Consider the following 15,595-nt stretch of genomic DNA (forward strand, 5'->3'; position numbering starts at 1 on the left):
TGTCAAACCATTGGAAATATGCAGCAAAACATAACATAACACAGTGGACAGCAAAATACAAAACACTGATCTCAGTGCGAATAATTGCTTTGTTGTCAAGATCAAGAAATGCTTTGATTCATTGAATCCATGACATTTATTTTTCAAACTGTGGCAGAAAACTGAAATATTGTAAATATTACAGAAAATGCATGTAAACTAAACTACAGTCAAATCTATTGGACAGACTTGGTACCATTTTTAAGGTCTAAAGGCTGATAGCAAATTCAAGATATCTGTGGAGGAGTATCAAACAGCTATTATGGTGAGTTCCTACTGGTCTTCTATCTACTGATTTCTAATAGTTAGAAACAGATAGTTACTCTTTGGTCACCAAATCTAAAACAATGGAATTTGGACTGTTTGAATGACGTCAGTATTAACTGTTTTGCAAAAGGAGAAAATGTGTCAGGATTACACATTTGCTATATTGTGTCTATTGCTCTGCTGTAATAGTGATGATGAAAAGAAGTGGAACCTAGTTATGCAAAACCGGTCAACGCGACCAATAAAAACTGTTCCTTCACTCAGCTGTGACCTAATCTGTATTTACCTGCTTAGCCATGGTGTTTTTTATCTATCCAGACTGATTAGCTCCTGCCTTTGCAGTGATGTTTTTTCTCTAGTGACTTCTGAGTTTAGTGTTTGTGTACGTATTCACCAACAAACAGAGATCAGTAGCGTGTCCACAGGCTGTGATGCTTCTGGAATGTCTGCACAGGATTTTACATATTTATTTAGAATGAAGATGAATAAGAGAACAAGGAGTTTTAGACAGTTCAGATTTAATTTTTAAACATTATTGTGTTATTTTTATTATTTTACTTTCATTATTCTGTCTTTTACGTTCGACATTCTTAGCTATGAATCTGTTCTTGGGTTATTTTTTCATTTGCTCAGTGGTTTAGCAACGTACCAACTCACAATAGTCCGACTGAGCCACGAGAAAGAACTGTGTGTTCCTCTGACTGCCAGAAGCTGTGGACGCGGTCAGATGCAGCAGTCACACCTCCGTGTTGTCAGGATTATTCAGCAGCATGTCTGCCACAGATGTGGCACAAGACACAAGGTAAGTTTAATTTAATAGGCTTTTTATTGCAACTAAAATCAGGACACGTGGCTTCTGGGTGAATCAACTGAGCAGCTGCTCAGTTAGTTGTTAGTTTAAGTTGTTGGCTTAAGACCTAATGGGGGAACAGAGTAAACTGGGTACAATACAAAGCCCAGAATTCCTGGGTGCTAATGGTTTGCACTTGTCTCCACACAACTTCCAATGGCCTTGTCTGACCTTTGACCCCTGTGTTATTGTGCATGTGTTGGAACTTGTGTAATTAGGATGCAATTTTCTTAGTGTTGCCAAAAACAACAGTGATGTGTTTTTCTACCTCTTCCTTTGTTTTCTGCAGTAACTTATACAAATATATTCCTCTCGGTTTGTTTCTTGACTTGACCGGTCTACTAGAAGGCAGACGTACAGTAACTTCTTCTCATGCCATAGCTACACAGAGAAGCACATCAGTGAATTCATCAGAGAAGATTCATCTGTGTCAAAATAATGAAACTCTATTAGAAAATCCTGCAATTATTATTTAAATGATTTGAGGTAGTGTATTTTGTGCATTTTACTTGGATTATTACTTTGTGAACGAGTTCTGTTTTTTCTTACATCTCTCAACACAATTTACTGCTGACATAACAGACAAAGTATGTTTTTATGTGCTTTGTTCTGGAACATGTTCTCTGTTTATTATTTCTAGCATTGTTGTTTTACCTTTGGCTCATTTTCTTATTGTTTGTTTTTTAAGTCAGGAGTGGGACCAAAGGAAAGAATTCAATTCAATTCAATTTATTGCTGAATCACAACAAAGTTATCTCAAGACATTTTACAAGGTAAGGTTTAAGACCTTACACAACTAAACCCAACATATCTCACATATAGCAAGCCTTTAATTACAATTTACAGCAACAGTGAAGAGGAAAAACTCCAGCAGAACCCGGCTGGATGTGGGCGGCCATCTGCCTTGCAGCACATGTAGGATGGTTGGACCAGGGACTGGACACAGGCAGGATGGTTGGACCAGAGGGAACAGACGTCTACAGGTGCTGTGAATGACAGGGTTAGCGCAGTAAGGAACCCGGGTTGGGTTCCCCAGTGGCTGTGTGCAGTCTTCAGGTTGTGGTGTTATCGCTGAGGCCACAGTCTGACCACGTTTGTCTGAAGGCTCCAATGAGGTTGTTCAGAGAATTAGTGGGTTTAAAATCTCTTTACGGTTGAACACAGGTTTTTATATCATCTTGTGTGCAGTTATAGAGGGGTGTTTTTCCTTTCATTGTTTTTTTATTAGTTTTTGTTGTATATATTTGTGATTGTTTAATAAATGTGGTTGTTCTACATCACATGTGATAATTGTGTTGACTTACAGCTTTTCCACAGCAAGCAGCAGCCTCATGCACTGATTCTAACCGCCCTCATCTCATCTAAACTTTCCAAACTTGGGATGTGAGACGCGTTCATGTCTGTATCCACTAAGAGGGAGTGGTGCGCTGCTCTAGCGCTAATCTGGCTTCCATGCAGATGTGCCTGTCCTCCCGCCTCCCGCGGGCTTCCTGATCTTCCAGGAGTTGGAGCATGTGGACAGAAGAAGCGTCAGAGGAGAAGAACCAGAGCTTCAGTGTCTTCCTACTTTCCTCTTTAGTCCGTGAGTCACAGACATGAGCGCGTCCAGCTGCGGAAGCAAAGGACAGCACCTGATGAGGATGATGATGACGAAGGCGCTTCTCTCGCTCGACCAGATTCCCGCGCCGGTCTAAGATGCCACCGGCCTCCGGTGTTCGGCACGCGGCTTGGCTCGGGACTAATCCGGGATAAAAACCCAACAGAGTCACACACAAAGAGACAATAATCAGATCATCCGGCCGAGGTGAGTAGAGACCAGAGACCGGAGACTGGAGACGGGAGCAGCGTGAGACCAAAGCCCGAACACAGAAAACCTCCTTACTTCTAGTTGACTTGTGGAAAGTTTAAAACCCTGCTTTTTGAAGCCGAACACTTTAAAACACACTCCTTCTCAGTGCTGCGGTTCTACTTTGGCTGTTTGGCCTTTAGGGAAAACCAAGTGCGTAAGAAGTTTCAGGGCCCGGAGTTATCAGATCACATCTGTCCTGCAGAAAACCACAACGTGCAAGAGCCACGCTTTGTTTTGCACAGTTTTACAGCCAGTTGTCAACAAATGAAAATGAAGCCGAACCGTGGAGCGCTCCGTTAATAAAGCGGGGTCTGCAGCGGTTGCAGCGGTGCCAGTGATGCCGTCCCTGCGCCTCCTCTCGGCGCTTGTCCTGCTGCTGCTGGCCGCGTCCGACGGACGCAGAATGCTGGAGCCCGTCAACCGGATCAACCGGTACCGGAGCAGGACGGAGACGGCGGCGGGAACCGAGCACGGCGTGAAACCACTGGAGAGAGAAAAGAGGTCACACCAGGGAATGGGTGAGTTCGGATCGCTTTTACTTTGGTTCCTTTAAGGTTTCTTTTTTGCTTCACGTGGTGTTAATATTGGGAGACATTTCAAACCAGGGGACGCATCTTCTGGTCACACGATGAGACCAGAATTGACCCGGGTCTGAGCCGCTACTTCATTACTTCAGCTCATCAGCGTCGTCACGTGTGGTTTGAGTCTTTGTGAGGCCGAACAACGAACATCACCACTGAGGCTCAGGCTTCACTGTAGAACCGGTCACCAGGCCATGCATGGTACCGATAGAGTTCATCCTGAGCTCTTAACATCTGGTCTGTTATTATTCTTTGAATGAAGGAAATCCAGAGCTAATTATTGTACTAAACATATTCACAATTGTGTGATTTTCACAAGTATTTTAATAAAATATGATTTAGAAACACTATGAACTAAAACCTAACCCTAAAATGTACTGCATGAAATAAAGGATAAAGTATCTAATATTATAATATGCATGTTTATGTATCTTAATACAAGGCTATATTATCTCTACTTGTACAGATGAACAGTGAACAGTGAAGCTGAGCTCAGTCTCTCAACAATCACAAAGATTTACTGGCTCCTTATTCAAGTTTTTTATTTGTTCAAGCAAAGCTGTGCCATCAGGCTGGGACGTCTGCCTTGACCTGTGGGTCAGAGAGTAGACACAGTCTAAGGCCGATGGGTTTGTTAATTTATGACGCTTGTAGGAAGAGTTTGATAAGTTTTATCGCCAAGGGTTTTTTTAAAGGCATTGATACCAGGCTCAACACTACTGTGACTCTTAGTCAGTGCCTACAGGCTGAAAAGAAACCTTTGTTTATTGTTGTTTTTATTTTCCTAAATTGATGATGAATAACATGTGGTGCTAGTAAATCAAAGGGCCTTTTACATTTTATTAAAGTGTCTGGTCAGAGCAAAAGGTAGAAAATTGTTTTGGATTTAATGCAGTGACCTCAGGCAGACCAAAAAATATAAAAGTGGGAATGACTATGGTCTTATGAGAAAATGTTGACAGCCCTTTAAAAAGGTCACTAATGATCAGTGTGACCTTAAACGACTTCACTGCATCAGATCTAGAATGTCTTTGTGAATATCCCGCAGCACCAAGACAGAATAACAGCAGTAATAAATAAAAGGAGCTTCCTAAAATCTGCTTCACATTTGATGGAAGTTGAGTTGAGTTGATGGACCACCTGTGGTGTCGGAGCTGTCCGTGGTGCTGAGTGTCACCAATACACTGGTCTCCATCAGTGTGTGTGTGTGTGTGTGTGTGTTACTCTAGTGGTTTTAGACTGTTCGGTCCTGGTGTAACCTGTAACTGGGACCAAACCTGGACTTCCTGCTCTGTTGTTATGATTTAACCAGTTCTGTGAAGTTGCTAATAGTTTGTGAATATTAATTCCCCCATTATTGTGTCACTGTGGGTAAACTGGTGTGATTGTTACCGGATGCAGGGATTGTTTGCTTTGTTTAGGACTTCATCGTCTCTACAGATCTACATACAAGTAACACCTCACCAGTCTTGTCTTTGTTTGGTGATTCTTCCACTTCTCCTCTCTACTAGAGGCTCATGTTCACCGTGGGAGTTCCCCACCCTCAGCTAAAGTAACACTTGTAACACGCTCACAGCCGGAACCGGTCTGAGGAGACAGGAACAACAGCTGAGACCCCAGGAAGCATGAATCCCAGCAGATGGTGGACGCCTGAGAGCAAACCTGTGCTGTGTTCATAGTTGGTTAATGGAGGCGATCACACACATGATGCTGATGTCAACTGGTCCTGACTCAGACTTCATGGATGAGGGATTAGTGAACAAATTGAAAATTCCCCTCTCTCTTAGCCACTGGCACCAGTTCACGGAAGATCAGATTGAAACAATATGTTTTTGAATAATTTGTTCTTCCTGCTGCTTCTAATTTTAGATACCACATGGTTAGAAGCCCATAATAATCCTTGGTTGACAAAAAGAACTGTAGCTCGGGGTGTTAAGCGTCTTGGCTCTTCCTTCTGCTCCTCACATGTCCCTAGTATTCACGGATAAAGCTTGAGGGGGTGAGTACCAAGTCGCTCCCATGTTCAGAGTCAGAGGCGGACACACTCTGTCTGATAGCGCACAGGAACAACACTGGTTGTTGAAAGTGTGAGGCTGCAGGTGGAAGATGGCCAGGAGCCTCCTCTCCATCCCAAAGACCGGATATTGATCTTCTACCAGGTTATGGTTTCTCTCCTTGGTGCTGGGTTCTTTTTCTGGACTGGTTAGAATCAGAGGAAAGCCATTAAAACACAGAAACATGGTTTCTGATAGAGGCCTTTAGTTGACATCTGGGCTTTGGTCCAGTTCTGTATCCTGGGCCTGGTTCTGGCATTTTATAACAGTTTATTGGTTCCCTCCTTTCTCTGTCCCGTCGGCTCAAGCCCACTACTGATCCTCCTGGCACCATGACCCACATCACAGAGTCTCTTTCCTTGCCCAGTTCTTTGGTTCATCCTTGATCACTGATGTCAGAGAAAGTCCACCAGGATAGGTCCCGACCTGTCCCAGATCGACGTAGAGGCTCCGATTAGGCTTTTACTTTTCTACGTCGCTGATGTCACAGACTCAGATACAATCAAATTCAAAGAGCCCTTTTGGAGGAAGCAGAGACTCTCTGTGTCGATGTGGAGGATGCAGCACAAGGCGTTGATCTTCATCCTTGATGAACGGGAGCCAGTCGTGTTAACACACAACCGACTGTAACACACAACTGATCCTGAGTCAGTTCACACAGACAGCATTGGCTGACATCTACAGATGCTGCAGGCTGAGCTCAGAGCATCACGGTGGATGTGATTTAATCCTTGAAGTAAAATCTTTTGCAGTGGTTATTGCCTGTAGTGGTGGGTTGGTTTGAGTTGTTTGATTTGTTTGTAATTTGTTAAGAAAGATGCAGTGTTTAGTTTAATGTGAGCTTTCCTTCATCCCACTCATTCGCCTTTAAGGGGTTTTATATCAATTTACTCATTAAATGTCTGTTATTTCAAGGACTGTTTGTGTAGAGACCACAATACAAGTTCAGTAACTGTAGATGTACTATTTTGTCCATGCGTTCAGCAAGTAGGACATCATTGATCAAGTTATATTCTGGCTCCACAAACAGTAAAATATGTTTACGACCCAACAATAGAAGATTTATTATCACAAATTATTTCCAAGCATTGTGTTCTGTGGCTTTATTGAAGGAAATTATGAATTATACACATTCAGTAAAGAGACAGTAAATGAATAGAATACATGAGCAGACTGGAAAAGTCAGGCTGCAGGCAGGACACAGTCATAGAGTCACAGCAGTGACTCATTGAAGCATCCACTTATTTATTCCTTTATCATTGGACCTAATGCATCACCTGCTGCAGCTAAAATGGACAAAACATCATCAAGCATTAATCCAGTTTGACTTTTGAATTTGATTTACTAACATTGTGGTGGTGATATTTTTCAGACGGTGACAAAGATCCTCGATATAAGGAGAAATTCATCCAGCACCTGACAGGTGACACACACACACACACACACACACACACACACACACACACACACACACACACACACACACACACACACACACACACACACACACACACATAGAGGAGGGACACCCTTTAATGGTTCCACCAGAACTAGGACCGTGGTCTGACCACCAGGCAGCCTTTAAAGCTGTAAATGCGTTCCCAGTATTGGCAAGGTTCCACACCTGTTTCCTGTGCATCAGAACAAATACTGAGATCCAGAACCTTTCACCAAAAGGGTCTTTGGTTTGCTGTTGAATTGAACTCACACCGCCCCAGGCTGAGAGACACTGCAGCACGTGTTTGCACAGATGCTGGCTGGTGTACATGAGAGCTTCTTCAGTCGAGGGAGAAGATAAGAGAGGATAGACCTTTATTCATCCTACAATGGGGACATTTCCTCGTTGCAGGAGCAGTAGAGTTATAAAACAAGAGCAGGATCAAAAGTATGTAGAATTTAAAAATAAAATAAAGATGTATCATATATATACACATGCATACTGAAGAGGTGATGGGTAATTTCACCATGGATTGTTTGAATATTGCACAGGATAAAAGATTGCCCAAACATTTAGATGGTGACTACAGTATAAATGAGGTTAGTTACAGTTGCACCACAAATACACTATCAGTGGTTCACTGGAAGCAGCTTAGATTGTAAAGTCTTACAGCAGCAGGTAGAAACGACCTACGGTGTCGCTCCTTCAGACACAGATGTGTCAGTCTGTCACTGAAGGAGCTGCATAGTGATCACAAGGTTTCATACAGGGGGTGGGCATTGTTCTCCATCATGGATGATAGCTTAGCTACCATCCTCCTTTCTCCCACCTCCTGCACTGAATCAAGAGGCAGCCCCAGAACGGAGCTGGCCTCCCTGACCAGCTTCTCCAGTCGCCTCCTGTCTGCTGAGATGCTGCTGACCACGCATAAAAGATGGCTGATGCCACCACAGAGTCATAGAAGGTCTTTAGGAGTGGTCCCTGGACTCCAAAAGACCTCAGTCTCCTTAACAGATAGAGTCTGCTCTGTCCTTTTTATACAGTGCGTCTGTATTGTGCGACCAGTTCAGTTTATTGTTGAGGTGAACACCCAAGTACTTGTAAGAGTCCACTCTCTCAATGTCCCTTCACTGGATGTTCCGTGGATGGAGAAAGACAGATACAAGAACGCACAACGGACCCTGTGACCGTAATGAAGCAGAACCTGAGGGATTCTGCAGTGGGTTTGGAGAAGAGGGGGGAACAGTGTGGTTCAGAGGTGTGAAGCAGGTGGAGGAGCATCTCTGTATGGAAACAACTGGAACATGACCACACAACGCCAGTTTCAAAGCCAGTAACAGTAATGGTAACGGTTAAGATCTGCTGCTGCCTGGAAAATCCTGACAGAACCATAAAGGTCAGGATCCACCAGAACTTCATATGAGACCCAGTCAATCAATCCTGAAATTATGTAAACCTCCAACCACGAATGAAACAAGATCTGGTTCAGAGAATCTAGCTAATCTACCTCTGTCAAACGCAAACCCAGTGCTTATTGTGGTAGAGATGCTGTCTGTCATGTCTTTAACTGTTTTAATCAGCGCTGACTTATCATGTGTCTCATTTATTTCAGGTCCGTTGTCCTTCCACCCAAAGTGCAGGAAACAGTTTAACAGAATCTACCACAGCACCAGGGACTGTACCACCCCAGCCTGTGAGCTCACACACACACACAAACACATACACACACACACAGTGGTCGTCGGTTAAATTCCCGGTCACTATTTGTCCTGTTGCTGCTTAAGGTTGTTTGAGCTCAGGAAACAGGAGAAGACTTGTTAAACACTCACACGCACACACGCACACGCAGGCGCACGCGCACACGCACACGCACACACACACACACACACACACACACACACACACACATATGTATACAAATCGTGATCCAAGATAAACACTACATGCATGATTTAAGATCACAGGAGCAGCTGTTCTGACACGATTGCTCTGATAACACGGCGCTGACCGTGTGTGTGCGTGCTGTGACCTGCTGAACGTCAGCAGACATTACCTGGGACTGGATCCTCAGGAGCAGGTCCATGTGGGCTCAGGGCAGCGCTGAGCTTCACATGTTCATCTCAGCGCTGCGTGTCGTGGTGCAGGTGTTGGTTCCACCACCAGAGCAGCAGCTCTGCCTAAACAAGCTGGACCTGATGCCTCCACCTCTGATCTACTGTGTTTGTGTCTGCAGATTATAGGAGATGTGCTGTGCTGCTGGTACGACTGGCCAACAGCCCTGAATGTGCTGTGAAAAGTGTGGTGCCCACAGTTTCAGACGGTGAGTCTGGACCCGGACGTATGTGTAAACAGACGGGATCTATGTGTAGTTTATTCCTTCCAGACATTCTAATGACAAATCCCGCTTACAGTTCTTGGATTTACCAGAACCGACCCAACAATTTTAACATTAGAACAGCAAATTCACATTCTGTCCTGTTTGGGTTCTGTTACCTTCTGATAGAAGAAATATTAAACACATTCTAATGACGAATGCCGTTTGCGGTGAAGGATAGAAAGATGAAACTAACTCCCTGACTTGAGGTTTTGTTCCTTCCTGTTTCTGGTTCTTCCTCTGCCTGGTGCCGTGGGTCTAGGTCCCACCACCTCTGCTGTAGTATCTGTACAATGCTACAAAGAGAACTGTGTCTCCTGCCGGTCATGCATATGCTCAGGTCTCCTCCCTTAGCGCCTTTGTCTAGCCTGCGTCTGTGCCTGCATCTGCGTCTGCATCTGCGCCTGCATCTGCGCCTGCATCCGCGTCCACGCCTTTATCTGCATCTGCGTCTGCGTCTGCGTCTGCATCTGCATCTGCGTCCGCCTCCAGACACAGCACAACCAGAGTTGTTTTTTTACTTTGGTCTCTGAGCTCCACACACCTTTGGATTTACAGATGCCTTGAACCTTCACCAACATTACCTATGACGTTAGAACACCAACAGATACAGAGCTTAATTTCCTACTTTTCCACTAATAATTTTTTTTTTCACTAATAACTTTATGAATGTTAAAGAAAACCTCCAGACTCTGCGCTCTGGCTGCTACACTCAGCTCAGCTCGTACGTTTTACCGCCAATTTCAGGGCTCATGATCTAAACACGCTGGATGTTTAAACCTCTTGTTATATTTCAGATATCACATATATCACAGTTGCAAATGAATTAAAGATACAGTATGTGACATTTCTCAAACAGGACAGGTTGCTGTGACGAAGAGGAAGCGACGCCATCCTAAGGCCCATGCGGTTCCAGGCATCAGGCAGCACATCCAGAGGTCACCAGCACCAAGCAACAAGCGCTGCTGACTCTGGTTCTGTTTTGGTTCTGGTTCCTTCAATCAAGATGTCTTTGTTCTACACCACTAGACTCACCTCAGCTGGTTCCTGCCTGGTTCTATTGGACTCTACTGTACTGACTGAACAGATTTCTTCCCAGTGAAGCAACCTTCTCTTTACTGGATTCTATTGGCGGATTCCTGTAATGAGCTGAAAACAGGCTGGATCCAACAGACAGAGGATTTTGTTGGCTTTAAGGACTAAATAGACAACAACAAACTGTGGCCTCTCTGTCGCGTTCATCACTGTGCATAAACACGGTGATATAATAAATCAGTATATTTAAGTTGTTTTGTGACACATATACACATGCAAAAAGGAATAAAGATGCACATTTTATATAACTCTAAACTGAAGCAGTGGCTTCATTTGGCTTTTCTACACTATTCCTTTGTGCTTTGACACATTTGCAGTCAGATCATTTGTTTTTGTATGTTTTGTTGATTAGTAGTAATTTTTGTCTATCCTTAAGCTTTGGGGCAGATTAAGTCCTGCTGTTAGTGTCACATGCCTCAGTCTGTTTAACTGTGGAGGACACACACTTCCTCCATTAGACACTGGCCGATTCTCTGAGACCTGAGCAAATTGAACAAATTAGCTGAGAAACGTCCTTCCAGCCTGAAGTCATGTTTGAGTTTGAATTAAGCCCAGATCCATGGCACATTAGTTGAGAACAGGACCTTCAGATTCTCCAATCACAGGAGCCAGAGTCTGCCACTGACAGGGTGAGCCACATAGCTCGGCTGTTGACTTTGGCTGCTCATGCTAAATATTTCCTGTGCTGACTTGTCACAAAGCCAATCTGGTCAACTTAGCCAACCTCTGCAATCCATCAGTGTTACAGTAAAGGGTATTGATCTTTGGTATGTACTGTACTGATAGGAGGAACACCATCATTACTCAGATGACCTTCCCTGCGTGTCTGTGTCACTGTGTTTAAACATTCAATGGATGACGTGTGAACATTTACAGTCAGACCTTTTCTGCTATACAACCATATTAATTCATCTGTGTTGTCCTGGTTGTGAGTTCCCAGCTTCAGATCTACATGTTGTTAGTTCTAAACCAGGACGGTCAAAGGATCCTGTGTCTGTCCCTCTCCATCAAGAACCTGCCACGCACTGTGTGTCCTGATCTTTTATTAGAAGCACCATCAACTTACTCAGTGACGTCAGTGATCATGACGTTGCACCTGTTCGGTGTAAGAACTCGTCTGAGAGAACCAGAGACTGAAGTTCAGGTACTGAGGTTGTTTCCAATAAAGTCAAGACTTTGCTGACTTTAATTCTATGACAACCAGGATTTACTTGAGAAGGCAAAGCCTAAGTAGCCTAAGTAGTAGTCAGTCAGTCAGTCAGTCAGTCAGTCAGTCAGTCAGTCAGTCAGTCAGTTAGTTACTTATTTACGTACTTAATCAATCAGTGAGTTAATTACTTAACTTTCTGTTAGTTAGTTAATTATTCAGACTGCCAGTCAGTTGGTTAGTTAAATAATCAGTCAGTTAGTTATTTAGTTACCTACTTACTTAACCAATCAGTCAGTCAGTGAGTTACTTAATCAGTCATTCAGTCATTCAGTCAGTCAGTCAGTCAGTTAGTTAGGTATATAGTTTTAAATTTGTTTGGTTTAAAACGTGTTATTTGTGTGTATTTTCGATGATCCTGAAGAAGGTACAGGAAGGAAGATGAGTAGACATTCTTGTCATCTTTTATCATTTGGCCTTTATTGAATTCAGGGTTTTAAACATCCAAATGTTTCTGTAAGTGTGACCCGGTCAGTCAAAACATGTAGACTTCCATCCAAACACTGGTGGAATGTCCTGTATGAATGAGCAGAAATCAAGCGTGTGACTCGACCTGTTTTCCCATTTTAATGTGATGCTAACACACATCCCTAAACAATTTGGAGCGAGGGATGAAGAGCCTGTGTAAGTCAGGGTATTTTTTTAATTCAGATGTCAAAAGCATTTCTGTACGATTGCATACAGTAGAAGGCCGTTCTCATCTCAGTGTCTTAACCTTATAGTGAAGCAGCGTCTACTCTGAGCTTCCGCTTGGTTCCTGGTTGGGGGCTTGTAAACTTTGCCATTCGTCCATCCGTCATGTGACAGCCTCGTCCTTAAAAGGCTTGTGCTGGTGGTCGTCATCTAAACAAATTCTATTTGTGAAATCACATCTGGACAGTTTTAGCAGAAACATGTTACTGAGCTCTACATCGAGTTTAACTGGTGCCACAGATGGTTTACATTGGCTGAATGTTAACTAGACTCAGTGAGGGAAGAGGCAGTGTTAGTTGGTTGGGACTAGCTGACAAGCGGCCTCACATGTGCTGCTGTATTAGTAAGGAGCACTTGTAATGAGGTAATGTTACTGCACTACAAGAAAGAATCTAAAAAGTCAGGGTAAACATTTTTTGGAAAAAGATGAATACGAACATTAGCAAACAACTATTCAATAAATCAGAACCGTAACTAAATTTTTGTATCTAGTTCCAAGTTAAGTATTACCTTTTGTCTGAGTATGGATGTTACCTTTCTGTCTGTGAGTTGGATTATGTATTAGTCAACAAGCTGAGTGACTGGATTATGACGAGCAGTGAATCCTGCTTTGAATGAAGTCAAGTTATCAAGCTACAGTTTCATAGAAGCACAGTGTAAACAAAGCAAAGCATGTAGGACGATCTGCAGGTAGCGACTAGTCTGGATGAGACCTGAACAACTGTCAGGTCACTACACACACACACACACACACACACACACACACACACACACACACACACACACACACACACACACACACACACACACACACATGCAAACACACACATACTGTACATACACACACGCACACACACACACTCATACACATGCAAACACACACATACTGTACATACACACACACACACACACACACATACACACACACACGTACACACGCACGCACACACAAACACACACACACACACACAAAAACACACCCACACACAGTCGTGTTTCACATCTGCGTGGGAACTAACCATTGACATACAGTAATGCCTTCCCTAGCCCTTACCCTAACCCTAACCATCACAATTAAAGGCAGACGTCTAACCTTTGCTTTGATCCAAACTAAAACTCAATTCTAATCCAGACTGGAACACTTACTGGTGTCTTTGTGGTTTTAGTCAGATAAATTTGTTGACAGTGTGTTACGCGTTACAACAGCTGTGACTGTCTGATACTAATGAGGACTGGAAAAGGTGTAGAACAACTGTTACCCTGTAGGAATTTCATGGGAAAACATTGTAGATGGAACATCACGTGTTCTGCTACATCTCTTAGTGAACTCCCAGTGAATCAAGCAGGAAAACAGGGAAGGTGATTTGTCATGTCTCTAAGCTTTCAGTATATAAAGCCTTATCACACAGCTTGAACACAGCAGAGTCAAAAGGCCTCAGCTTTACTTCCAGTAACGGGTTGAATCCGTTCCTGAAATGTAGCATCCATAAAGCTGCTTAGTTTAGATAGATAGTAGATCTATCTGATAAATAAAATAATTATCTTATATCTGGCAACACTACTGACATCCTTTTAAATCTTAATTATAATAATTTACATTTCAAAACTGAGTTTTAGCATTTTGTACCAACCTAAGAAACACAAACTTAATCAGAGTCTCAGACTGGAAAAACAGGAAACAAAGACTTAAGAGAACAGCAGAAAATCACAGGAAAACAAAACTCATATAATTTGGAAAATTGATAACATAAAATCAAATTACAGCAAATTAGGAAAGAATTCAGACTAAACAAAGAATCACAGTATCACATGGCTATTTTTTAAGTACACTATACTAAATAGCATATAGTTGTTTTCATTCAAGTACTCAAGGAGAGTTTACTTAACATGTTCAGGGTAATAGGGTAATGCAATTACAGCCAGCAAAACACTGCAACATGCAACACTGACATGAAAATGCTAAAAGAAAATAAGACAAGAAATAACTAAACAGCAGCACCTTTACAATATAAAAGTACTTTATACTAGATGGACAGGGAAGTTTGATGGGAACTGTACTGTATGCTCCAGCTGGGCATGTAATGCACAGATGAGGAGCAAAGGCTAGGCTAGGCTAACTGGCTATTGTGCTACAGCTATCTCCTATGCTACAGCTAAGCATGTTAGGAATATCTGTGTCCCTGCATGACCCCAAATATCTCAGTAAGCAGCAGAAAGAGATGGTCTTTCTGTGAGAGTGCCTCTACTCAAGCACAAAGCCCCTTTTATTTATAACACAGTAACTGCGTCGCCAGTCCACTGAGGGTCACTTACACGCACTCTACCCCCTCAGGCTGCAGCTCACAAAACAACACACAACACATTATAAACACACATAAACACTTGACTAAGCATATTCCACTAAACCTATAACACTACTCAACTGTTGTATGAGCTATTTATTTGTTTTCTTTATGAATTGTTGTATATACAGTATATAGTTGATTTATTGCTATAATTTAAGTTAATTTCTACTGTTACTACTAGATAAATAGTTTTTTACTACTTGTTTCAGTAAACTTATTTCTCAGGCACCGCTGCGTGCACCTCACTGACTATATAGGAGGACAGGTTAAGGAGCCAGGTGGGAGCCTGGGTTGGCAAACAGTTTTTACCAGAAAACAGCAAACAGCCACAAGACTCGCAACCAGACGCCACCACGGATTGTTTTGTTTGTTGGAACAATAAATAACCCGCATACAGCATTGTGGACTGGACATTACACTGAACACTAATTGTTGTTTAGTTTTTTGTTTAATCACCCAGTCCTATAATTTTTTGTCAGATAAATCACCACTGCATCTATCTTCAACTACAACATTAAGAACACAGGAACGGTTATTTTTCCCGTTAGTCTCAGGGCGGGTCTAAGCCCTAAGCTTTTATCACTTTGACAAGTCTTTCTGTTACATTGCTGTCAAATATTGCAAATACATTACTACTGTAGACACATACAGTACAGTAGGGAGTTAATATTTTATAGCTACTCTAGATCCCTAGATCATCCTCCTTGAAAGTGACAATGTTCCTATATAAATATATATGTTTGAACAGTAAAGCATATAATTACCAATAAATCTGTTATTTTTTCTTTGTTTTAGTGCAAAAG

General features: G+C 42.6%; 1 protein-coding gene across 2 annotated transcripts; it reads left to right on the forward strand.

Annotated features, from left to right (window-relative positions):
* The first annotated feature begins 984 nt into the window (after window positions 1–984).
* Window positions 985–10,802, forward strand: LOC114851404 (ALK and LTK ligand 1-like). 2 transcript variants are annotated; one of them, XM_055506955.1, is made up of 6 exons: window positions 985–1,108; window positions 1,845–3,523; window positions 7,013–7,063; window positions 8,691–8,771; window positions 9,312–9,398; window positions 10,312–10,802. In XM_055506955.1, exons 2-6 carry the CDS (start codon window positions 3,343–3,345, stop codon window positions 10,419–10,421), a joined length of 510 nt encoding a protein of 169 aa, XP_055362930.1. In that variant the 5' UTR covers window positions 985–1,108; window positions 1,845–3,342; the 3' UTR covers window positions 10,422–10,802. The 2 variants fall into 2 exon arrangements, with proteins under 2 accessions (XP_055362930.1, XP_028999106.1); XM_029143273.3 differs by lacking the exon at window positions 985–1,108 and having other exon boundaries at window positions 1,714–3,523.
* Window positions 10,803–15,595: the final 4,793 nt, after the last annotated feature.

Source organism: Betta splendens, chromosome 2, assembly GCF_900634795.4.
Source record: "Betta splendens chromosome 2, fBetSpl5.4, whole genome shotgun sequence".
In the NCBI taxonomy this organism is placed as follows: Eukaryota; Metazoa; Chordata; class Actinopteri; order Anabantiformes; family Osphronemidae; genus Betta; species Betta splendens.

What these genes read in the sequence shown, in the direction of transcription:
- LOC114851404 (XM_055506955.1), top strand. Translation starts at nt 3,343, where the DNA reads ATGCCGTCCCTGCGCCTCCTCTCGGCGCTTGTCCTGCTGCTGCTGGCC. An exon ending in GAGGTCACACCAGGGAATGG is followed by an intron (nt 3,524 to 7,012) that starts GTGAGTTCGGAT and finishes GATATTTTTCAG; the next exon opens with ACGGTGACAAAGATCCTCGA. An exon ending in ATTCATCCAGCACCTGACAG is followed by an intron (nt 7,064 to 8,690) that starts GTGACACACACA and finishes CATTTATTTCAG; the next exon opens with GTCCGTTGTCCTTCCACCCA.